At 51.3% G+C, this 26,034-nt stretch overlaps 1 protein-coding gene across 1 annotated transcript in view; it reads right to left on the bottom strand.

Moving 5' to 3' along the window:
* Positions 1-18,318, bottom strand: part of LOC134969579 (fatty acyl-CoA hydrolase precursor, medium chain-like) — a 173,966-nt gene extending 155,648 nt beyond the window's left edge. The window contains exon 1 of the mRNA XM_063945627.1: positions 18,159-18,318. Coding sequence (XP_063801697.1) covers positions 18,159-18,222 — 64 coding nt within the window. The 5' untranslated portion in view covers positions 18,223-18,318. The remainder of the gene's footprint in view (positions 1-18,158) is intronic.
* Positions 18,319-26,034: the final 7,716 nt, after the last annotated feature.

Below are 26,034 nucleotides of genomic sequence, written 5' to 3' on the forward strand. Positions count from 1 at the left end.
CTCACCTGTCCCATCCCCATCCTGTGACCTGCTGCACAAGTATCATGCACTATTACATATGCCTCACCTGCCCCATCCTCATCCTGTGACCTGCTGCACAAGGATCATGCACCGTTACATATGCCTCACCTGTACCATCCCCATCCTGTGACCTGCTGCACAAGGATCATGCAGTGCTACATATGCCTCACCTGTCCCATCCCCATCCTGTGACCTGCTGCACAAGGGTCATGCACTGTTACATATGCCTCACCTGTCCCATCCCCATCCTGTGACCTGCTGCACAAGGGTCATACACTGTTACATATGCCTCACCTGTCCCATCCCCATCCTGTGACCTGCTGCACAAGGGTCATGCACTGTTACATTTCCCTCACCTGTCCCATCCCCATCCTGTGACCTGCTGCACAAGGACCATGCACTGTTACATATGCCTCACCTGTCCCATCCCCATCCTGTAACCTGCTGCACAAGGGTCATGCACTGTTACATTTGCCTCACCTGTCCCATCCCCATCCAGTGACCTGCTGCACAAGGATCATGCACTGTTACATATGCCTCACCTGTCCCATCCCCATCCTGTGACCTGCTGCACAAGGGACATGCACTATTACATATGCCTCACCTGTCCCATCCCCATCCTGTGACCTGCTGCACAAGGGTCATGCACTATTACATATGCCTCACCTGTCCCATCCCCATCCTGTGACCTGCTGCACAAGGATCATGCACTGTTACAAATGCCTCACCTGTCCCATCCCCATCCTGTGACCTGCTGCACAAGGGTCATACACTGTTACATATGCCTCACCTGTCCCATCCCCATCCTGTGACCTGCTGCACAAGGGTCATGCACTGTTACCTATGCCTCACCTGTCCCATCCCCATACTGTGACCTGCTGCACAAGGATCATGCACTGTTACATTTCCCTCACCTGTCCCATCCCCATCCTGTGACCTGCTGCACAAGGATCATGCACTGTTACATATGCCTCACCTGTCCCATCCCCATCCTGTAACCTGCTGCACAAGGGTCATGTACTGTTACATTTCCCTCACCTGTCCCATCCCCATCCTGTGACCTGCTGCACAAGGATCATGCACTGTTACATTTCCCTCACCTGTCCCATCCCCATCCTGTAACCTGCTGCACAAGGGTCATGCACTGTTACATTTGCCTCACCTGTCCCATCCCCATCCAGTGACCTGCGGCACAAGGATCATGCACTGTTACATATGCCTCACCTGTCCCATCCCCATCCTGTAACCTGCTGCACAAGGGTCATGCACTGTTACATTTCCCTCACCTGTCCCATCCCCATCCTGTGACCTGCTGCACAAGGATCATGCACTGTTACATATGCCTCACCTGTCCCATCCCCATCCTGTGACCTGCTGCACAAGGGTCATACACTGTTACATATGCCTCACCTGTCCCATCCCCATCCTGTGACCTGCTGCACAAGGGTCATGCACTGTTACCTATGCCTCACCTGTCCCATCCCCATCCTGTGACCTGCTGCACAAGGATCATGCACTGTGACATTTCCCTCACCTGTCCTATCCCCATCCTGTGACCTGCTGCACAAGGATCATGCACTGTTACATTTCCCTCACCTGTCCCATCCCCATCCTGTGACCTGCTGCACAAGGATCATGCACTGTTACATATGCCTCACCTGTCCCATCCCCATCCTGTAACCTGCTGCACAAGGGTCATGTACTGTTACATTTCCCTCACCTGTCCCATCCCCATCCTGTGACCTGCTGCACAAGGATCATGCACTGTTACATTTCCCTCACCTGTCCCATCCCCATCCTGTAACCTGCTGCACAAGGGTCATGCACTGTTACATTTGCCTCACCTGTCCCATCCCCATCCAGTGACCTGCTGCACAAGGGTCATGTACTGTTACATTTCCCTCACCTGTCCCATCCCCATCCTGTGACCTGCTGCACAAGGGTCATGCACTGTTACATATGCCTCACCTGTCCCATCCCAATCCTGTAACCTGCTGCACAAGGGTCATGTACTGTTACATTTCCCTCACCTGTCCCATCCCCATCCTGTGACCTGCTGCACAAGGATCATGCACTGTTACATTTCCCTCACCTGTCCCATCCCCATCCTGTAACCTGCTGCACAAGGGTCATGCACTGTTACATTTGCCTCACCTGTCCCATCCCCATCCAGTGACCTGCTGCACAAGGATCATGCACTGTTACATATGCCTCACCTGTCCCATCCCCATCCTGTAACCTGCTGCACAAGGGTCATGCACTGTTACATTTCCCTCACCTGTCCCATCCCCATCCTGTGACCTGCTGCACAAGGATCATGCACTGTTACATATGCCTCACCTGTCCCATCCCCATCCTGTAACCTGCTGCACAAGGGTCATGTACTGTTACATTTGCCTCACCTGTCCCATCCCCATCCTGTAACCTGCTGCACAAGGATCATGCACTGTTACATTTGCCTCACCTGTCCCATCCACATCCAGTGACCTGCTGCACAAGGATCATGCACTGTTACATATGCCTCACCTGTCCCATCCCCATCCAGTGACCTGCTGCACAAGGATCATGCACTGTTACATATGCCTCACCTGTCCCATCCCCATCCAGTGACCTGCTGCACAAGGATCATGCACTGTTACATATGCCTCACCTGTCCCAACCCCATCCTGTGACCTGCTGCACAAGGGTCATACACTGTTACATATGCCTCACCTGTCCCATCCCCATCCTGTGACCTGCTGCACAAGGATCATGCACTGTTACATATGCCTCACCTGTCCCATCCCCATCCTGTGACCTGCTGCACAAGGATCATGCACTGTTACATATGCCTCACCTGTCCCATCCCCATCCTGTGACCTGCTGCACAAGGGTCATACACTGTTACATATGCCTCACCTGTCCCATCCCCATCCTGTGACCTGCTGCACAAGGGTCATGCACTGTTACATTTCCCTCACCTGTCCCATCCCCATCCTGTGACCTGCTGCACAAGGGTCATGCACTGTTGCATATGCCTCACCTGTTCCATCCCCATCCTGTGACCTGCTGCACAAGGGTCATACACTGTTACATATGCCTCACCTGTCCCATCCCCATCCTGTGACCTGCTGCACAAGGGTCATGCACTGTTACATTTCCCTCACCTGTCCCATCCCCATCCTGTGACCTGCTGCACAAGGACCATGCACTGTTACATATGCCTCACCTGTCCCATCCCCATCCTGTAACCTGCTGCACAAGGGTCATGCACTGTTACATTTCCCTCACCTGTCCCATCCCCATCCTGTGACCTGCTGCACAAGGATCATGCACTGTTACATATGCCTCACCTGTCCCATCCCCATCCTGTAACCTGCTGCACAAGGGTCATGTACTGTTACATTTGCCTCACCTGTCCCATCCCCATCCTGTAACCTGCTGCACAAGGATCATGCACTGTTACATTTGCCTCACCTGTCCCATCCACATCCAGTGACCTGCTGCACAAGGATCATGCACTGTTACATATGCCTCACCTGTCCCATCCCCATCCAGTGACCTGCTGCACAAGGATCATGCACTGTTACATATGCCTCACCTGTCCCATCCCCATCCAGTGACCTGCTGCACAAGGATCATGCACTGTTACATATGCCTCACCTGTCCCAACCCCATCCTGTGACCTGCTGCACAAGGGTCATACACTGTTACATATGCCTCACCTGTCCCATCCCCATCCTGTGACCTGCTGCACAAGGATCATGCACTGTTACATATGCCTCACCTGTCCCATCCCCATCCTGTGACCTGCTGCACAAGGATCATGCACTGTTACATATGCCTCACCTGTCCCATCCCCATCCTGTGACCTGCTGCACAAGGGTCATACACTGTTACATATGCCTCACCTGTCCCATCCCCATCCTGTGACCTGCTGCACAAGGGTCATGCACTGTTACATTTCCCTCACCTGTCCCATCCCCATCCTGTGACCTGCTGCACAAGGGTCATGCACTGTTGCATATGCCTCACCTGTTCCATCCCCATCCTGTGACCTGCTGCACAAGGGTCATACACTGTTACATATGCCTCACCTGTCCCATCCCCATCCTGTGACCTGCTGCACAAGGGTCATGCACTGTTACATTTCCCTCACCTGTCCCATCCCCATCCTGTGACCTGCTGCACAAGGACCATGCACTGTTACATATGCCTCACCTGTCCCATCCCCATCCTGTAACCTGCTGCACAAGGGTCATGCACTGTTACATTTCCCTCACCTGTCCCATCCCCATCCTGTAACCTGCTGCACAAGGATTATGCACTGTTACATATGCCTCATCTATCCCATCCCCATCCTGTCACCTGCTGCACAAGGGTCATGTACTGTTACATTTGCTTCACCTGTCCCATTCCCATCCTGTAACCTGCTGCACAAGGGTCATGCACTGTTACATTTGCCTCACCTGTCCCATCCCCATCCAGTGACCTGCGGCACAAGGATCATGCACTGTTACATTTGCCTCACCTGTCCCATCCCCATCCAGTGACCTGCTGCACAAGGATCATGCACTGTTACATATGACTCACCTGTCCCATCCCCATCCTGTGACCTGCTGCACAAGGATCATGCACTGTTACATATGCCTCACCTGTCCCATCCCCATCCTGTGACCTGCTGCACAAGGATCATGCACTGTTACATATGCCTCACCTGTCCCAACCCCATCCTGTGACCTGCTGCACAAGGGTCATACACTGTTACATATGCCTCACCTGTCCCATCCCCTTCCTGTGACCTGCTGCACAAGGATCATGCACTGTTACATATGCCTCACTGTCCCATCCCCATCCTGTGACCTGCTGCACAAGGATCATGCACTGTTACATATGCCTCACCTGTCCCATCCCCATCCAGTGACCTGCAGCACAAGGGTCATGCACTGTTACATATGCCTCACTGTCCCATCCCCATCCAGTGACCTGCTGCACAAGGATCATGCACTGTTACATATGCCTCACCTGTCCCATCCCCATCCAGTGACCTGCTGCACAAGGATTATGCACTGTTACATATGCCTCACCTGTCCCATCCCCATCCTGTGACCTGCTGCACAAGGGTCATACACTGTTACATATGCCTCACCTGTCCCATCCCCACCCTGTGACCTGCTGCACATGGATCATGCACTGTTGCATATGCCTCACCTGTCCCATCCCCATCCTGTGACCTGCTGCACAAGGGTCATGCACTGTTACATATGCCTCACCTGTCCCATCCCATTCCTGTGACCTGCTGCACAAGGATCATGCACTGTTACATATGCCTCACCTGTCCCATCCCCATCCAGTGACCTGCTGCACAAGGGTCATACACTGTTACATATGCCTCACCTGTCCCATCCCCATCCTGTGACCTGCTGCACAAGGGTCATGCACTGTTACATTTCCCTCACCTGTCCCATCCCCATCCTGTGACCTGCTGCACAAGGGTCATGCACTGTTACATTTCCCTCACCTGTCCCATCCCCATCCTGTGACCTGCTGCACAAGGACCATGCACTGTTGCATATGCCTCACCTGTCCCATCCCCATCCTGTGACCTGCTGCACAAGGGTCATACACTGTTACATATGCCTCACCTGTCCCATCCACATCCTGTGACCTGCTGCACAAGGATCATGCACTGTTACATATGCCTCACCTGTCCCATCCCCATCCTGTGACCTGCTGCACAAGGATCACGCACTGTCATATATGTCTCACCTGTCCCATCCCCATCCTGTGACCTGCTGCACAAGGATCATGCACTGTTACATATGCCTCACCTGCCCCATCCTCATCCTGTGACCTGCTGCACAAGGGTCATGCACCGTTACATATGCCTCACCTGCCCCATCCTCATCCTGTGACCTACTGCACAAGGGTCATGCACTGTTACATGTGCCTCACCTGCCCCATCCTCATCCTGTGACCTGCTGCACAAGGGTCATGCACCGTTACATATGCCTCACCTGCCCCATCCTCATCCTGTGACCTGCTGCACAAGGATCATGCACTGTTACATATGCCTCACCTGTCCCATCCCCATCCTGTGACCTGCTGCACAAAGATCATGCACTGTTACATATGCCTCACCTGTCCCATCCCCATCCTGTGACCTGCTGCACAAGGATCATGCACTGTTACATATGCCTCACCTGTCCCATCCCCATCCTGTGACCTGCTGCACAAGGATCATGCACCATTACATATGCCTCACCTGTCCCATCCCCATCCTGTGACCTGCTGCACAAGTATCATGCACTATTACATATGCCTCACCTGTCCCATCCCCATCCTGTGACCTGCTGCACAAGGGTCATGCACTGTTACATATGCCTCACTGTCCCATCCCCATCCAGTGACCTGCTGCACAAGGATCATGCACTGTTACATATGCCTCACCTGTCCCATCCCCATCCTGTGACCTGCTGCACAAGTGTCATGCACTGTTACATATGCCTCACTGTCCCATCCCCATCCAGTGACCTGCTGCACAAGGATCATGCACTGTTACATATGCCTCACCTGTCCCATCCCCATCCAGTGACCTGCTGCACAAGTGTCATGCACTGTTACATATGCCTCACCTGTCCCATCACCATCCTGTGACCTGCTGCACAAGGGTCATGCACTGTTACATATGCCTCACCTGTCCCATCACCATCCTGTGACCTGCTGCACAAGGGTCATGCACTGTTACATATGCCTCACTGTCCCATCCCCATCCAGTGACCTGCTGCACAAGGATCATGCACTGTTACATATGCCTCACCTGTCCCATCCCCATCCTGTGACCTGCTGCACAAGGATCATACACTGTTACATATGCCTCACCTGTCCCATCCCCACCCTGTGACCTGCTGCACAAGGATCATACACTGTTACATATGCCTCACCTGTCCCATCCCCACCCTGTGACCTGCAGCACAAGGATCATACACTGTTACATATGCCTCACCTGTCCCATCCCCATCCTGTGACCGGCTGCACAAGGGTCATGCACTGTTACATATGCCTCACCTGTCCCATCCCCATCCTGTGACCTGCTGCACAAGGATGATGCACTGTTACATATGCCTCACCTGTCCCATCCCCATCCTGTGACCTGCTGCACAAGGGTCATACACTGTTACATATGCCTCACCTGTCCCATCCCCATCCTGTGACCTGCTGCACAAAGATCATGCACTGTTACATATGCCTCACCTGTCCCATCCCCATCCTGTGACCTGCTGTACAAGGATCATGCACCATTACATATGCCTCACCTGTCCCATCCCCATCCTGTGACCTGCTGCACAAGTATCATGCACTATTACATATGCCTCACCTGCCCCATCCTCATCCTGTGACCTGCTGCACAAGGATCATGCACCGTTACATATGCCTCACCTGTACCATCCCCATCCTGTGACCTGCTGCACAAGGATCATGCAGTGCTACATATGCCTCACCTGTCCCATCCCCATCCTGTGACCTGCTGCACAAGGGTCATGCACTGTTACATATGCCTCACCTGTCCCATCCCCATCCTGTGACCTGCTGCACAAGGGTCATACACTGTTACATATGCCTCACCTGTCCCATCCCCATCCTGTGACCTGCTGCACAAGGGTCATGCACTGTTACATTTCCCTCACCTGTCCCATCCCCATCCTGTGACCTGCTGCACAAGGACCATGCACTGTTACATATGCCTCACCTGTCCCATCCCCATCCTGTAACCTGCTGCACAAGGGTCATGCACTGTTACATTTGCCTCACCTGTCCCATCCCCATCCAGTGACCTGCTGCACAAGGATCATGCACTGTTACATATGCCTCACCTGTCCCATCCCCATCCTGTGACCTGCTGCACAAGGGACATGCACTATTACATATGCCTCACCTGTCCCATCCCCATCCTGTGACCTGCTGCACAAGGGTCATGCACTATTACATATGCCTCACCTGTCCCATCCCCATCCTGTGACCTGCTGCACAAGGATCATGCACTGTTACAAATGCCTCACCTGTCCCATCCCCATCCTGTGACCTGCTGCACAAGGGTCATACACTGTTACATATGCCTCACCTGTCCCATCCCCATCCTGTGACCTGCTGCACAAGGGTCATGCACTGTTACCTATGCCTCACCTGTCCCATCCCCATACTGTGACCTGCTGCACAAGGATCATGCACTGTTACATTTCCCTCACCTGTCCCATCCCCATCCTGTGACCTGCTGCACAAGGATCATGCACTGTTACATATGCCTCACCTGTCCCATCCCCATCCTGTAACCTGCTGCACAAGGGTCATGTACTGTTACATTTCCCTCACCTGTCCCATCCCCATCCTGTGACCTGCTGCACAAGGATCATGCACTGTTACATTTCCCTCACCTGTCCCATCCCCATCCTGTAACCTGCTGCACAAGGGTCATGCACTGTTACATTTGCCTCACCTGTCCCATCCCCATCCAGTGACCTGCGGCACAAGGATCATGCACTGTTACATATGCCTCACCTGTCCCATCCCCATCCTGTAACCTGCTGCACAAGGGTCATGCACTGTTACATTTCCCTCACCTGTCCCATCCCCATCCTGTGACCTGCTGCACAAGGATCATGCACTGTTACATATGCCTCACCTGTCCCATCCCCATCCTGTGACCTGCTGCACAAGGGTCATACACTGTTACATATGCCTCACCTGTCCCATCCCCATCCTGTGACCTGCTGCACAAGGGTCATGCACTGTTACCTATGCCTCACCTGTCCCATCCCCATCCTGTGACCTGCTGCACAAGGATCATGCACTGTGACATTTCCCTCACCTGTCCTATCCCCATCCTGTGACCTGCTGCACAAGGATCATGCACTGTTACATTTCCCTCACCTGTCCCATCCCCATCCTGTGACCTGCTGCACAAGGATCATGCACTGTTACATATGCCTCACCTGTCCCATCCCCATCCTGTAACCTGCTGCACAAGGGTCATGTACTGTTACATTTCCCTCACCTGTCCCATCCCCATCCTGTGACCTGCTGCACAAGGATCATGCACTGTTACATTTCCCTCACCTGTCCCATCCCCATCCTGTAACCTGCTGCACAAGGGTCATGCACTGTTACATTTGCCTCACCTGTCCCATCCCCATCCAGTGACCTGCTGCACAAGGGTCATGTACTGTTACATTTCCCTCACCTGTCCCATCCCCATCCTGTGACCTGCTGCACAAGGGTCATGCACTGTTACATATGCCTCACCTGTCCCATCCCAATCCTGTAACCTGCTGCACAAGGGTCATGTACTGTTACATTTCCCTCACCTGTCCCATCCCCATCCTGTGACCTGCTGCACAAGGATCATGCACTGTTACATTTCCCTCACCTGTCCCATCCCCATCCTGTAACCTGCTGCACAAGGGTCATGCACTGTTACATTTGCCTCACCTGTCCCATCCCCATCCAGTGACCTGCTGCACAAGGATCATGCACTGTTACATATGCCTCACCTGTCCCATCCCCATCCTGTAACCTGCTGCACAAGGGTCATGCACTGTTACATTTCCCTCACCTGTCCCATCCCCATCCTGTGACCTGCTGCACAAGGATCATGCACTGTTACATATGCCTCACCTGTCCCATCCCCATCCTGTAACCTGCTGCACAAGGGTCATGTACTGTTACATTTGCCTCACCTGTCCCATCCCCATCCTGTAACCTGCTGCACAAGGATCATGCACTGTTACATTTGCCTCACCTGTCCCATCCACATCCAGTGACCTGCTGCACAAGGATCATGCACTGTTACATATGCCTCACCTGTCCCATCCCCATCCAGTGACCTGCTGCACAAGGATCATGCACTGTTACATATGCCTCACCTGTCCCATCCCCATCCAGTGACCTGCTGCACAAGGATCATGCACTGTTACATATGCCTCACCTGTCCCAACCCCATCCTGTGACCTGCTGCACAAGGGTCATACACTGTTACATATGCCTCACCTGTCCCATCCCCATCCTGTGACCTGCTGCACAAGGATCATGCACTGTTACATATGCCTCACCTGTCCCATCCCCATCCTGTGACCTGCTGCACAAGGATCATGCACTGTTACATATGCCTCACCTGTCCCATCCCCATCCTGTGACCTGCTGCACAAGGGTCATACACTGTTACATATGCCTCACCTGTCCCATCCCCATCCTGTGACCTGCTGCACAAGGGTCATGCACTGTTACATTTCCCTCACCTGTCCCATCCCCATCCTGTGACCTGCTGCACAAGGGTCATGCACTGTTGCATATGCCTCACCTGTTCCATCCCCATCCTGTGACCTGCTGCACAAGGGTCATACACTGTTACATATGCCTCACCTGTCCCATCCCCATCCTGTGACCTGCTGCACAAGGGTCATGCACTGTTACATTTCCCTCACCTGTCCCATCCCCATCCTGTGACCTGCTGCACAAGGACCATGCACTGTTACATATGCCTCACCTGTCCCATCCCCATCCTGTAACCTGCTGCACAAGGGTCATGCACTGTCACATTTCCCTCACCTGTCCCATCCCCATCCTGTAACCTGCTGCACAAGGATTATGCACTGTTACATATGCCTCACCTATCCCATCCCCATCCTGTCACCTGCTGCACAAGGGTCATGTACTGTTACATTTGCTTCACCTGTCCCATCCCCATCCTGTAACCTGCTGCACAAGGGTCATGCACTGTTACATTTGCCTCACCTGTCCCATCCCCATCCAGTGACCTGCGGCACAAGGATCATGCACTGTTACATTTGCCTCACCTGTCCCATCCCCATCCAGTGACCTGCTGCACAAGGATCATGCACTGTTACATATGACTCACCTGTCCCATCCCCATCCTGTGACCTGCTGCACAAGGATCATGCACTGTTACATATGCCTCACCTGTCCCATCCCCATCCTGTGACCTGCTGCACAAGGATCATGCACTGTTACATATGCCTCACCTGTCCCAACCCCATCCTGTGACCTGCTGCACAAGGGTCATACACTGTTACATATGCCTCACCTGTCCCATCCCCTTCCTGTGACCTGCTGCACAAGGATCATGCACTGTTACATATGCCTCACTGTCCCATCCCCATCCTGTGACCTGCTGCACAAGGATCATGCACTGTTACATATGCCTCACCTGTCCCATCCCCATCCAGTGACCTGCAGCACAAGGGTCATGCACTGTTACATATGCCTCACTGTCCCATCCCCATCCAGTGACCTGCTGCACAAGGATCATGCACTGTTACATATGCCTCACCTGTCCCATCCCCATCCAGTGACCTGCTGCACAAGGATTATGCACTGTTACATATGCCTCACCTGTCCCATCCCCATCCTGTGACCTGCTGCACAAGGGTCATACACTGTTACATATGCCTCACCTGTCCCATCCCCACCCTGTGACCTGCTGCACATGGATCATGCACTGTTGCATATGCCTCACCTGTCCCATCACCATCCTGTGACCTGCTGCACAAGGGTCATGCACTGTTACATATGCCTCACCTGTCCCATCCCATTCCTGTGACCTGCTGCACAAGGATCATGCACTGTTACATATGCCTCACCTGTCCCATCCCCATCCAGTGACCTGCTGCACAAGGGTCATACACTGTTACATATGCCTCACCTGTCCCATCCCCATCCTGTGACCTGCTGCACAAGGGTCATGCACTGTTACATTTCCCTCACCTGTCCCATCCCCATCCTGTGACCTGCTGCACAAGGGTCATGCACTGTTACATTTCCCTCACCTGTCCCATCCCCATCCTGTGACCTGCTGCACAAGGACCATGCACTGTTGCATATGCCTCACCTGTCCCATCCCCATCCTGTGACCTGCTGCACAAGGGTCATACACTGTTACATATGCCTCACCTGTCCCATCCACATCCTGTGACCTGCTGCACAAGGATCATGCACTGTTACATATGCCTCACCTGTCCCATCCCCATCCTGTGACCTGCTGCACAAGGATCACGCACTGTTACATATGCCTCACCTGTCCCATCCCCATCCTGTGACCTGCTGCACAAGGATCACGCACTGTTACATATGCCTCACCTGCCCCATCCTCATCCTGTGACCTGCTGCACAAGGGTCATGCACCGTTACATATGCCTCACCTGCCCCATCCTCATCCTGTGACCTACTGCACAAGGGTCATGCACCGTTACATGTGCCTCACCTGCCCCATCCTCATCCTGTGACCTACTGCACAAGGGTCATGCACTGTTACATGTGCCTCACCTGCCCCATCCTCATCCTGTGACCTGCTGCACAAGGGTCATGCACCGTTACATATGCCTCACCTGCCCCATCCTCATCCTGTGACCTGCTGCACAAGGATCATGCACTGTTACATATGCCTCACCTGTCCCATCCCCATCCTGTGACCTGCTGCACAAAGATCATGCACTGTTACATATGCCTCACCTGTCCCATCCCCATCCTGTGACCTGCTGCACAAGGATCATGCACTGTTACATATGCCTCACCTGTCCCATCCCCATCCTGTGACCTGCTGCACAAGGATCATGCACCATTACATATGCCTCACCTGTCCCATCCCCATCCTGTGACCTGCTGCACAAGTATCATGCACTATTACATATGCCTCACCTGTCCCATCCGGGTTCACTACGGGTGGCCGGCGGTCGGGCTCCCGGCGACCAGCATCCCGGCGCCGGGAGCCCGACCGCCGGCTTACCGACAGCTTGGCGAGCGCAAATGAGCCCCTTGCGGGCTCGCTGCGCTCGCCACGCTACGGGCACGGTGGCGCGCTACGCGCGCCACACTATTTTATTCTCCCTCTATGGGGGTCGTGGACCCCCACGAGGGAAAATAATTGTCGGTATGCCGGCTGTCGGGCTCCCGGCGCCGGTATACTGAGCGCCGGGAGCCCGACCGCCGGCAAACAGAAGACCACCCGTCCCATCCCCATCCTGTGACCTGCTGCACAAGGGTCATGCACTGTTACATATGCCTCACTGTCCCATCCCCATCCAGTGACCTGCTGCACAAGGATCATGCACTGTTACATATGCCTCACCTGTCCCATCCCCATCCTGTGACCTGCTGCACAAGTGTCATGCACTGTTACATATGCCTCACTGTCCCATCCCCATCCAGTGACCTGCTGCACAAGGATCATGCACTGTTACATATGCCTCACCTGTCCCATCCCCATCCAGTGACCTGCTGCACAAGTGTCATGCACTGTTACATATGCCTCACCTGTCCCATCACCATCCTGTGACCTGCTGCACAAGGGTCATGCACTGTTACATATGCCTCACCTGTCCCATCACCATCCTGTGACCTGCTGCACAAGGGTCATGCACTGTTACATATGCCTCACTGTCCCATCCCCATCCAGTGACCTGCTGCACAAGGATCATGCACTGTTACATATGCCTCACCTGTCCCATCCCCATCCTGTGACCTGCTGCACAAGGATCATACACTGTTACATATGCCTCACCTGTCCCATCCCCACCCTGTGACCTGCTGCACAAGGATCATACACTGTTACATATGCCTCACCTGTCCCATCCCCACCCTGTGACCTGCAGCACAAGGATCATACACTGTTACATATGCCTCACCTGTCCCATCCCCATCCTGTGACCGGCTGCACAAGGGTCATGCACTGTTACATATGCCTCACCTGTCCCATCCCCATCCTGTGACCTGCTGCACAAGGATGATGCACTGTTACATATGCCTCACCTGTCCCATCCCCATCCTGTGACCTGCTGCACAAGGGTCATACACTGTTACATATGCCTCACCTGTCCCATCCCCATCCTGTGACCTGCTGCACAATGGTCATGCACTGTTACATTTCCCTCACCTGTCCCATCCCCATCCTGTGACCTGCTGCACAAGGGTCATGCACTGCTACATTTCCCTCACCTGTCCCATCCCCATCCTGTGACCTGCTGCACAAGGACCATGCATTGTTACATATGCCTCACCTGTCCCATCCCCATCCTGTAACCTGCTGCACAAGGGTCATGCACTGTTACATATGCCTCACCTGTCCCATCCCCACCCTGTGACCTGCTGCACAAGGGTCATGCACTATTACATATGCCTCACCTGTCCCATCCCCACCCTGTGACCTGCTGCACAAGGGTCATGCACTGTTACATATGCCTCACCTGCCCCATCCTCATCCTGTGACCTGCTGCACAAGGATCATGCACCGTTACATATGCATCACCTGCCCCAGCCCCATCCTGTGACCTGCTGCACAAGGATCATGCACTGTTACATATGCCTCACCTGTCCCATCCCCATCCTGTGACCTGCTGCACAAAGATCATGCACTGTTACATATGCCTCACCTGTCCCATCCCCATCCTGTGACCTGCTGTACAAGGATCATGCACCATTACATATGCCTCACCTGTCCCATCCCCATCCTGTGACCTGCTGCACAAGTATCATGCACTATTACATATGCCTCACCTGTCCCATCCCCATCCTGTAACCTGCTGCACAAGGGTCATGCACTGTTACATATGCCTCACTGTCCCATCCCCATCCAGTGACCTGCTGCACAAGGATCATGCACTGTTACATATGCCTCACCTGTCCCATCCCCATCCAGTGACCTGCTGCACAAGGGTCATGCACTGTTACATATGCCTCACCTGTCCCATCACCATCCTGTGACCTGCTGCACAAGGGTCATGCACTATTACATATGCCTCACTGTCCCATCCCCATCCAGTAACCTGCTGCACAAGGATCATGCACTGTTACATATGCCTCACCTGTCCCATCCCCATCCAGTGACCTGCTGCACAAGGATCATACACTGTTACATATGCCTCACCTGTCCCATCCCCACCCTGTGACCTGCTGCACAAGGATCATACACTGTTACATATGCCTCACCTGTCCTATCCCCATCCTGTGACCTGCTGCACAAGGGTCATGCACTGGTACATATGCCTCACCTGTCCCATCCCCATCCTGTGACCTGCTGCACAAGGATGATGCACTGTTACATATGCCTCACCTGTCCCATCCCCATCCTGTGACCTGCTGCACAAGGGTCATACACTGTTACATATGCCTCACCTGTCCCATCCCCATCCTGTGACCTGCTGCACAAGGGTCATGCACTGTTACATTTCCCTCACCTGTCCCATCCCCATCCTGTGACCTGCTGCACAAGGGTCATGCACTGTTACATTTCCCTCACCTGTCCCTTCCCCATCCTGTGACCTGCTGCACAAGGACCATGCACTGTTACATATGCCTCACCTGTCCCATCCCCATCCTGTAACCTGCTGCACAAGGGTCATGCACTGTTACATATGCCTCACCTGTCCCATCCCCATCCTGTGACCTGCTGCACAAAGGTCATACACTGTTACATATGCCTCACCTGTCCCATCCCCATCCTGTGACCTGCTGCACAAGGGTCATGCACTGTTACATTTCCCTCACCTGTCCCATCCCCATCCTGTGACCTGCTGCACAAGGGTCATGCACTGTTACATTTGACTCACCTGTCCCATCCCCATCCAGTGAACTGCGGCACAAGGATCATGCACTGTTACATATGCCTCACCTGTCCCATCCCCATCCTGTGACCTGCTGCTGCACAAGGATCATGCACTGTTACATATGCCTCACCTGTCCAATCCCCATCCTGTGACCTGCTGCACAAGGATCATGCACTGTTACATATGCCTCACCTGTCCCAACCCCATCCTGTGACCTGCTGCACAAGGGTCATGCACGGTTACATATGCCTCACCTGTCCCATCCCCATCCTGTGACCTGCTGCACAAGGGTCATGCACTATTACATATGCCTCACCTTTCCCATCACCATCCTGTGACCTGCTGCACAAGGATCATACACTATTACATATGCCTCACCTGTCCCAACCCCATCCTGTGACCTGCTGCACAAGGGTCATGCACTGTTACATATGCCTCACCTGTCCCATCCCCATCCAGTGACCTGCTGCACAAGGATCATGCACTGTTACATATGCCTCACCTGTCCCATCCCCATCCTGTGACCTGCTGTACAAGGATCATGCACTGTTACATATGCCTCACCTGTCCCAACCCCATCCTGTGACCTGCTGTACAAGGATCATGCACTGTTACATATGCCTCACCTGTCCCATCCCCATCCTGTGACCTGCTGCACAAGGGTCATGCACTGTTACATATGCCTCACCTGTCCCATCCCCATCCAGTGACCTGCTGCACAAGGGTCATGCACTGTTACATATGCCTCACCTGTCCCATCCCCACCCTGTGACCTGCTGCACAAGGATCATGCACTGTTACATATGCCTCACCTGTCCAATCCCCATCCTGTGACCTGCTGCACAAGGATCATGCACTGTTACATATGCCTCACCTGTCCAATCCCCATCCTGTGACCTGCTGCACAAGGATCATGCACTGTTACATATGCCTCACCTGTCCCAACCCCATCCTGTGACCTGCTGTACAAGGATCATGCACTGTTACATATGCCTCACCTGTCCCATCCCCATCCTGTGACCTGCTGCACAAGGGTCATGCACTGTTACATATGCCTCACCTGTCCCATCCCCATCCAGTGACCTGCTGCACAAGGGTCATGCACTGTTACATATGCCTCACCTGTCCCATCCCCACCCTGTGACCTGCTGCACAAGGATCATGCACTGTTACATATGCCTCACCTGTCCAATCCCCATCCTGTGACCTGCTGCACAAGGATCATGCACTGTTACATATGCCTCACCTGTCCAATCCCCATCCTGTGACCTGCTGCACAAGGATCATGCACTGTTACATATGCCTCACCTGTCCCATCCCCATCCTGTGACCTGCTGCACAAGGGTCATGCACTGTTACATATGCCTCACCTTTCCCATCACCATCCTGTGACCTGCTGCACAAGGATCATGCACTGTTACATATGCCTCACCTGTCCCATCCCCACCCTGTGACCTGCTGCACAAGGATCATGCACTGTTACATATGCCTCACCTGTCCCATCCCCATCCTGTTACCTGCTGCACAAGGATCATGCACTGTTACATATGCCTCACCTGTCCCATCACCATCCTGTTACCTGCTGCACAAGGGTCATGCACTGTTACATTTCCCTCACCTGCCCCATCCCCATTCTGTGACCTGCTGCACAAGGGTCATGCACTGTTACATATGCCTCACCTGTCCCATCCCCATCCTGTGACCTGCTGCACAAGGACCATGCACTATTACATTTGCCTCACCTGTCCCATCCCCATCCTGTGACCTGCTGCACAAGGATCATGCACTGTTACATTTCCCTCACCTGCCCCATCCCCATTCTGTGACCTGCTGCACAAGGGTCATGCACTGTTACATATGCCTCACCTGTCCCATCACCATCCTGTGACCTGCTGCACAAGGATCATGCACTGTTACATATGCCTCACCTGTCCCATCCCCATCCTGTGACCTGCTGCACAAGTGTCATGCACTGTTACATATGCCTCACCTGTCCCATCCCCATCCTGTGACCTGCTGCACAAGGATCATGCACTGTTACATTTGCATCACTTGTCCCATCCCCATCCTGTGACCTGCTGCACAAGTGGCACACACTGTTACATATGCCTCACCTGTCCCATCCCCATCCTGTGACCTGCTGCACAAGGGTCATGCACTGTTACATTTGCCTCACCTGTCCCATCCCCATTCTGTGACCTGCTGCACAAGGGTCATGCACTATTACATATGCCTCACCTGCCCCATCCCCATCCTGTAACCTGCTGCACAAGGATCATGCACTATTACATTTCCCTCACCTGTCCCATCCCCATCCTGTGACCTGCTGCACAAGGGTCATGCACTGTTACATGTGCCTCACCTGTCCCATCCCCATCCTGTGATCTGCTGCACAAGGGTCATGCACTGTTACATTTACCTCACCTGTCTCATCCCCATCCTGTGACCTGCTGCACAAGGGTCATGCACTATTACCTATGCCTCACCTGTCCCATCCTATTCTGTGACCTGCTGCACAAGGATCATGCACTGTTACATTTGCCTTACCTGTCCCGAGAACTGCCCCAGTAAACAGGCCTAGGACAAACACCTGGATGCAGCCAAATCCCATGTCTAGAAGTGGAAAAAGTTTTTGCGTTGTGCGTTGTCCTCACTTCACAGAGAATGATTCCTGGCTCCCAGAATCCCAGATCAGTAATGAGACACACACACAGGAATGTAATATTATAGCAATGCCAATCACTGAGCCTTTTTTATGGTTAGCTGTGTTAGCAGTCACACCCTTGTGTACCAGCTTTTAATCAGTATGCCAGGCAGATAAGAGGTCACCTGCAGCATGTAACAAATGTACAGTACCCAACAAAGATTCTCTAACTGACTGATAAACTGTAATCAAATATAATACCACAGTCAGGGCTGTAACCAGGGTGTGCGAGCAGTTCTGCTGCCAAGGGGCACAAGTCCGAGGGGGTGGCACCATTGCTGCCCTATTGCATACCTCCCAACTTTGCTGTTTTGTGGAGCGGGACACTCGCGCGGAGAAGCCGCGCGCGCTCCCGAAAAGGGGCGTGGCCTATGAAAAGGGGGGGTGGTTTCGCGGAGAACCCGCGATCGCGAGCCATGCCCCCGTTTTCGTCACTGAGGGGGCATGCCCAGCGCTCTGTGAGCCGCTGGCATGCTCCCTCTCCCTCTGACTCCACTGAAAAGACGCTGTGCGCATGCGCACAGCGTCTATTCACCGCTGGAGCAGCGATTGACAGAGCCTCCCAACTGACCCCCCCACCGCGGGACACTGTGGCCCGCGGGTGGGACAGCGGGACAGTCCCGCGAAAATCGGGACAGTTGGGAGGTATGCTATTGTAACCTGCATTTAGCTTGCAGAGTGCCTGGAGATCTGCCCGAGAGCCAACGGGCGCGTCTTTGACTTTCCTGGCACTCAGTTACCTGGTCACAGCCACCCGTCATGACGTTTTGATGTCCCATTGGGGGCGGGGAGGGGAGGGGGGGGGGGGGGCAGGGACAGCCCAGAGTGCAATATTTCCCGGTTATGGCGCTGACCACAGCTTCAATATTTTGAATCATATAACTCCATTTTCCTATGGGGTGTAGAGTGGATCTTGATCCAGAGGCACCAACAGGCTAAAGCTTTAGGCTGTCCCAGGATGCATTGGGGCCTCCTCTATTGCCCCGCCTCCAGGCACTGTGAGCTCAGTTTTGTTAACCAGTCCAATGCAGGAGCAGGTAAGAGAGAAGGTAGATGTTAGTCACATAGAACCACATTCTCACAACAGGAGAAGGGACCAGCGGCTAATGCCATACAAACCCATAGAAGCTAGGTGCGTCAGGGTGGGCGCCCTGTGGAACCCAATGTACCTCTCAGAAAGAGAGTTAACAATGGTAAGTCTACCATAACTCTCCTTTTCTGCAGCAGGTTACATTGGTTTCCACAGGGAAACATCGGGGGTGTCCTAAAGCAGTTCCTCAAGGGAGGGGACGCGCCTTAGTGGGTATGAGAACCCGGCGTCCAAAGGAAGCATCCTGGAGGGCGGAAGTATCAAATGCATAGAACCTAATGAACGTGTTCACTGAGGACCACGTAGCTGCCTTGCACAATTGTTCTATGGACGTGCCACGGCGGGCCATCCAAGAACAGACCGAGTAGAATGGGCTTTAATAGCAGCAGGAGCTGGGAGATCAGCCTGCACATAAGCTTGTGCAATCACCATTCTAATCCATCTGGCCAAGGTTTGCTTATTCGCAGGCCAGCCACGTTTGTGAAAACCAAACAAGAAAAAAAAGGGATTCTGACCTCCTGATAGAGGCAGTCCCCTTCCACATATATACGGAGAGCCCGTACCACATCCAAAGACCGCTCTTTGGAGGACAAATCAGAAGAGATAAAGGGGGTCATTCCGACCCGTTCGCACACTGCTGGTTGTCGCAGCGGTGCGAACGGGTCAGGACTGCGGCTGCGCGGCGCCCGCAATGCACATATGCGTCGTTGCGCAGCGACAGCCGTCGACGGGCAACGGCCTGAAGAAAGAAGATTGACAGTGGGGAGGCGTTCCGGGGGCGGATAATCACCGTTTTCTGGGAGTGGTGAGTCCAACGCAGGCGTGTCCAGGCGTTTGGAGGGTGGATGTCTGACGTCAATACCGGGACCTGCATCGCTGGATCGATCGCACAGGGTAAGTAACTCTTACCCTGGTCTTGTTTTACAGGAATCTTTTTTTGCATAGCATGGCTGCACAAGCGATCGCAGCCCTGCTATGCAGAAATACACTCCCCCATAGGCGGTGTCTAGTTGATCGCATGGGCAGCAAAAATTTGCTACTTGCGATCAAGTCTGAATGACCCCCTAAGGCCGGAACTACAATCTCTTTGTTAATGTGAAAAAATGACACCACCTTAGGTAAATAACCTGGGCAAGTTCTATGAACTGCCTGGTCAAGATGAAATATTAGAAAGGGTGGACGACAGGACAATGCGCCTAAGTCCGACACCCTCCTAGCAGAGGCAATAGCCAGTAAAAACAAGACCTTGGCCGTGAGCCATTTAAGGTCCACCGTCTCAAGAGGTTCAAGTGAAGGGAATTCAGGACAACAGCCAGATCCCATGGAGCCACAGGAGGGACATAGGGAGACTGAATCCGTAAGACACCCTAAATTAATGTATGAACGTCAGGTATAGATGCAATTTTATCTGAAACCACACCGACAAGGCAGATATGTGAACCTTAATTCTTATCCGCACACCAGGTGAAGTAAGAATTCTAGACCCTGTAATAAATCCGAGCTGAAGCCAGTTTACGGGCTTTTAACATAGTTTGGATGACTGCCTCAGAGAATCCTTTGGCTCTCAGGAGTGATGCTTCAAGAGCCACGCCATCAAAGCCAGCCTGGCCAGGTTCGGATAAAGACAACGGCCAGGTCTGGGCGCTGAGGAAGTAGAAGAGGAAGCTCTGTCGATAGACCCTGCAGGTCTGAGAACCAATGCCGTCTGCGCCACGCTGGAGCGACTAGAAGTAGAAATCCTCCTTCTTGTTTGAACTTCCGCAGGACCCTGGGCAGGAGTGACACTTGTTCAGTGATTTGAGATTGGGTATAGGCCGGAAAGACCCATTGGGTTTCAGAACTAGAAACAGGGTCGAGTAGTAACTTCTGCCTCTCTGGGCAAGAAGAGCAGGCACTACCACTCCTGTATTCCGGAGGTAACCCACAACCTTGCGCCTTTAACGGATCCAAAGGGATAACCATTTTGCAAAACTGGCGAGGGGGACATCTCTTGAAGGAGACTACGTACCCTGTGAAAGACAACTTCCTACACCCATGCATCTGAAGTGTTCTTTAACCAGACCTGGATGAACTGCAGAAGTCGGCCTCCCACCCTGGGGTCCCCCAGGGGGAGGCCAGCCCCGTCATGCAGCAGGCTTGTCTTGTTTAGAAGCAGGCTGACGGGCCGCCCAGGACTGCTTTGCCTTGGGATTAGTGGTTTTGGGAGCACGAGATTGGCTCGGGTATGCCTGTCCTTTTACTTTCCCTTGAGGCCGAAAGGAACGAAAAGTGGTACCTTTAGCCTTCTGTGCAGAAGGATTAGTATTTGGGAGAAATGCAGTCTTAGCAGCCGCCAATTCAGACACAATTTTATTTAGGTCTTCCCCAAACAAAATGTCCCCCTTAAAGGGGAGTACCTCCAAGGTCTTTTTGGAGTCTAGGTCCACCTTCCACGACCTCAACCATATGCGGCGGTGGTAATATGAGACAGGTATTGTCTGGCATTGTCAGATATTGTATATCCTCTGGCAGCTCTTCCTCTAATGACTGAACTCATGTTTCAATTCCTTTTGCAGCCCAAGAGGCCGCAATAGTGGGTCTATGTACAGCACCTGTAAGGGAGTAAATAGACTTCAGGCATCCCTCCACAAGCTTATCTGTCGGATCCTTCAGTGATGTGACAGTGGTGACAGGCAGAGTGGATGACACCACTAGGCGGGTGACATGAGAATCTACCGGCGGTGAATTTTCCCACTTGTTACATAAATCTGCAGGGAGGGGATAGCGAGCCAAGGCACATTTAGACAGAGGGAATTTCTTCCTTGGATTAGACCAGGGCTCCTGCCTGATGTCCACCAAATGGTTGGAATGGGGTTATAGATTTTTAACCACCTTCTGCCATTTAAACATATCAGTTTTCTTAGCCACAGTAGTGGAATCCTCATCATCAGTGATTTGTAGGATTTGCTTAATAGCAACCACAAGGGTAGGGACATCAATTTGCAATGGAGAGTCCTCGTCAGAAACACCTGATTCAGTGTCTGACAGGACAGTATGCTCCCCCTCCTCTTCAGATGAAACATCTGAGAGATTAGTGGATTATGAGGAGGAAGCAGCCCACTTAGATGACCCAGAGACACGAGATTGACCTGGAGTAGATTTTTGCCTGACCAAGGAATGATTTAATTGCTGCAACTGGTTAGACAAATTTTCCGCCCAAGGCGGATTAACCGTAGGGACAATTTGTGGCTGTAATGGCACAGGTGGTCCCATAGTGGGCATAAGGTGTTCCACCAGAGTACCCAGTAGGTTTGTGAACGCAGCCACAGGTGGCTCCAGATTGGTTACTGGAGCTGCGGACTAACTGGGAGATGTATGACACATAGTACACAGACCATCATACACAGCTTCCCCTCTGGTAAATCTTTGGTGCATGCTCTGCATGATGCAGGAGCGTCCACAGATTTACTGCCCTACCACACAGCAGATACAGGCACACACAATCACAGGCAATGCAGATAATTATTATGACAATAAAACTGCACTGGACTAGTATATATATATATATATATATATATATATATATATAAAACACAGTGCGGTCCTAGACCGGAGGTGTATATCAGAATACTTGTACAATATATCCTGTAATAGCAGTGGCGTAACTAGGGCCCCGCAGCCACTGCGGTCGCTTGGAGGAGCAGGGCTGCTGGGGCGCCGCCGCCACTGATTGCTGCTGTTTTGGGAAGGACACGGAGGGCACAGTGCGCGCCTCTCCTGTGTGTCCCTCTTGTGTCTCCGGCGGCAGCGGCGTGTCTGTTAAATGAAGTGCCAGTTCGTAAGCTCTGATTGACTCACGAACCGACACTTCATTTGACAGACACGCCGCTGGAGACACAGGAGGGATACACAGGAGAGGCGCGCACTGTGCCCTCTGTGTCCTTCCCTAAACACACAGCAGCGGGGGAGCCCGGGAACTAGGGAGGGTGTGCACCTGGCACTGGGGGGGAGAGCATGTTTGGCACTGGGGGGTATATGTGTACCTGGCACTGGGGGGGCATATTTGACACTGGGGGTATATGTTGTCGAAGTCAAAAAAATTTCATAGAAAGAACATACAAACTCTACACATGTAATTCGCTATACTTGCAAATACGCGCAGCGAGCACAGCAATATATGGTAACACACTCACAGGGCCAGAGCTTCCACTAGGCAGCTTTAGGCAGCTTAAAATACAAAGTACTAAATTGCGCTGTGAATGGGATTTTTTTAAGCAGCTCAGTTAAAGGTTCTCATACAATATAAAAATAAAAAGAGCGCTTGATGTGTGTGGATATGTGTATGCGCAAAACCTGTGAAAGAAAAAAGATTAATTAAAATGTTTACAGCCCTTTTAGGACTATTTAGGATTGGATTGCAGTTCAGCCAAAAAGATGAGGATATCTATCTAACCCTATCTAAGTGCTCGTCAGTCCGTTAGTTGTTATTAACCAGGTGTGTTTAAGGAGTGTCTTACCCCTGATGTCCTTGCTTTAAACAGCGGCTCTGGCACCCGTAGCACGCGGTGCTCACTCCCCGCTGCTTCTGTTAGGTATGCGGCTGACGGCTAACCGCTTCTGATTAGCGGCTGGCTGGCGGCTGTAATTAGTGGCTGGCAGGCTGCTTGTTCCCCGTCCGTGTCACAGTCTGATTTCACAAATTCAGTGCACAGTAGGGGCTCCTTAGTGTGTAATCCAACGCGTTTCAGGCATAAGCCCTTCATCTAGGATAACTGATGGACGTCCTCAATCCCTTTTTGTAGGATAAAACTTTATTAAAAAACGGAAATTCAATTAAAAACAGGCGGTTACCATGTGTCCTAATTTTTGTTAGGAACAAAGAAGAGAGCTGTCCATGATGTTCTTTTTTCTTTTGATGTTTATATGGTTTTGCGCAATTCTAATAATGTGGCGTGTACATATTATATTTTATATTAATTTATAAAAAAGCATTAAGTTCTATATCAATATTTAACCCCTTGGGTGTTAACGTATCCATGAAATAAATCCATTTTGTTTCTTTTTGTCTCAAAATTTGTGATATATCACCTCCTCTCCAATTATTTTCCACCCTTTGTATGCCCATAAATTTTAACTTTGAAGCATCTTTATTGTGGCAATCTAAAAAATGTTTGGACACGCTGTGAGTTTCCAAGCCTTTTTTAATATTTAATATGTGCTCAGATATACGGATCTTCAATTTTCTTTTAGTCTGTCCTATGTATTGGTGTCCACAAGGGCACTCTAACATATATATTACTCTTTCGGTGTCACAAGTAATTCTACCTTTTACATCAAATTATTTTTTTGTGATATTAGATTTAAATTTCTTTATTGGCTGTACTGTTGTTTGCTTTGTTGTCTTACATGCAACACATTTTAAACAAAAGAAACTTCCCTGATTTTCCTTCAATTTAATGTTTTTAGATGGTACATAGCTTCTAACTAGACTCTGTTTTAAATTCTGTGCCTTTTTATATATAATTTGTGGTTTGTCTTTAATCAATGGTTTTAATTTAGTATCTAGTTGTAAAATATGCCAATGTTTATTTATGATTTTTTCGAAAGCTTGATGCTGGCTATTATATTGAGTGATAAAAGCTAGGTGGTAGTTGTTCTCCATATTTTTAGGTTTATAACAAATTAAATCTTTTCTATCTATATTTGTGACTTTTGTAATTTCTTCTTGTAGATTAGTCTCATTATAACCTTTTCCTACAAACTTGTTTTTTAAAGATGGATACAAAAACAATAGGTGGTTGCAAACTAGCGCTGATTTAAAATAATAAAACTTTAAAACTAAACAACTTGAGACTTTTTATCTTCATCCAAAACTTGTTTCAGATGTTCTCCCGTTTATTAGAAAGACACTCACTTTATAGTTCTGTCTCGCTTTCCCATAAAGGTATCTTTCTGTCACCAAACATCGGGGGTACATTCATTTAAAATTAGCTTAGCTTTTGGAGTAACACTTACATTAGTGTCCTGTCTCGCGTGCACAAAAAGGTATCTTTCACATCCCTCACAGTGTGGGGGGCAGGAATCAAGCAGACCAGTGCTTTTTTCAAAAACACACGATTTTTTATTCGTCCGATACAGCAAACAAATGGTCAGATGTAATGGATAGTAGCAACTTCAACGCGTTTCGGGGATTCCCTCCCCTTCCTCAAGAAGTAACAGTTGTTTTTTAAAGAGTTGCTTTGTGTCAAGAAAATATCATGTATAGAAGAGTTCCTCCGAAGTCTCCTAAACTGACCACCTGGAATGTTCCTAATCCACTTGTTGTGATGATTGCTGTTGTAAGAAAACATGTTATTGCCACTTACTGTCTTAGTGTGTGTCCTAGTATGTATTTTATTTTCTTCAATTAATATTTCCAAATCAAGATATATAACCATTTCTCTACTTGTTGTGAATGTAAATTCCAGACCATAATTGTTATTTTCCATATATGATAAGAACTCTTTCAAGATGATATCTGGACCTTTCCATATAAAGATGACATCATCTATATATCTCTTCCATATTAATATATGGGGAAGAAAGGGATTGTTCTTCCAGATGGATTCCTCCTCCCACCTAGCCACAAAAAGATTAGAGTAACTCGGTGC

The sequence above is a fragment of the Pseudophryne corroboree genome, chromosome 11 (genome assembly GCF_028390025.1).
Source record: "Pseudophryne corroboree isolate aPseCor3 chromosome 11, aPseCor3.hap2, whole genome shotgun sequence".
NCBI lineage: Eukaryota > Metazoa > Chordata > Amphibia > Anura > Myobatrachidae > Pseudophryne > Pseudophryne corroboree.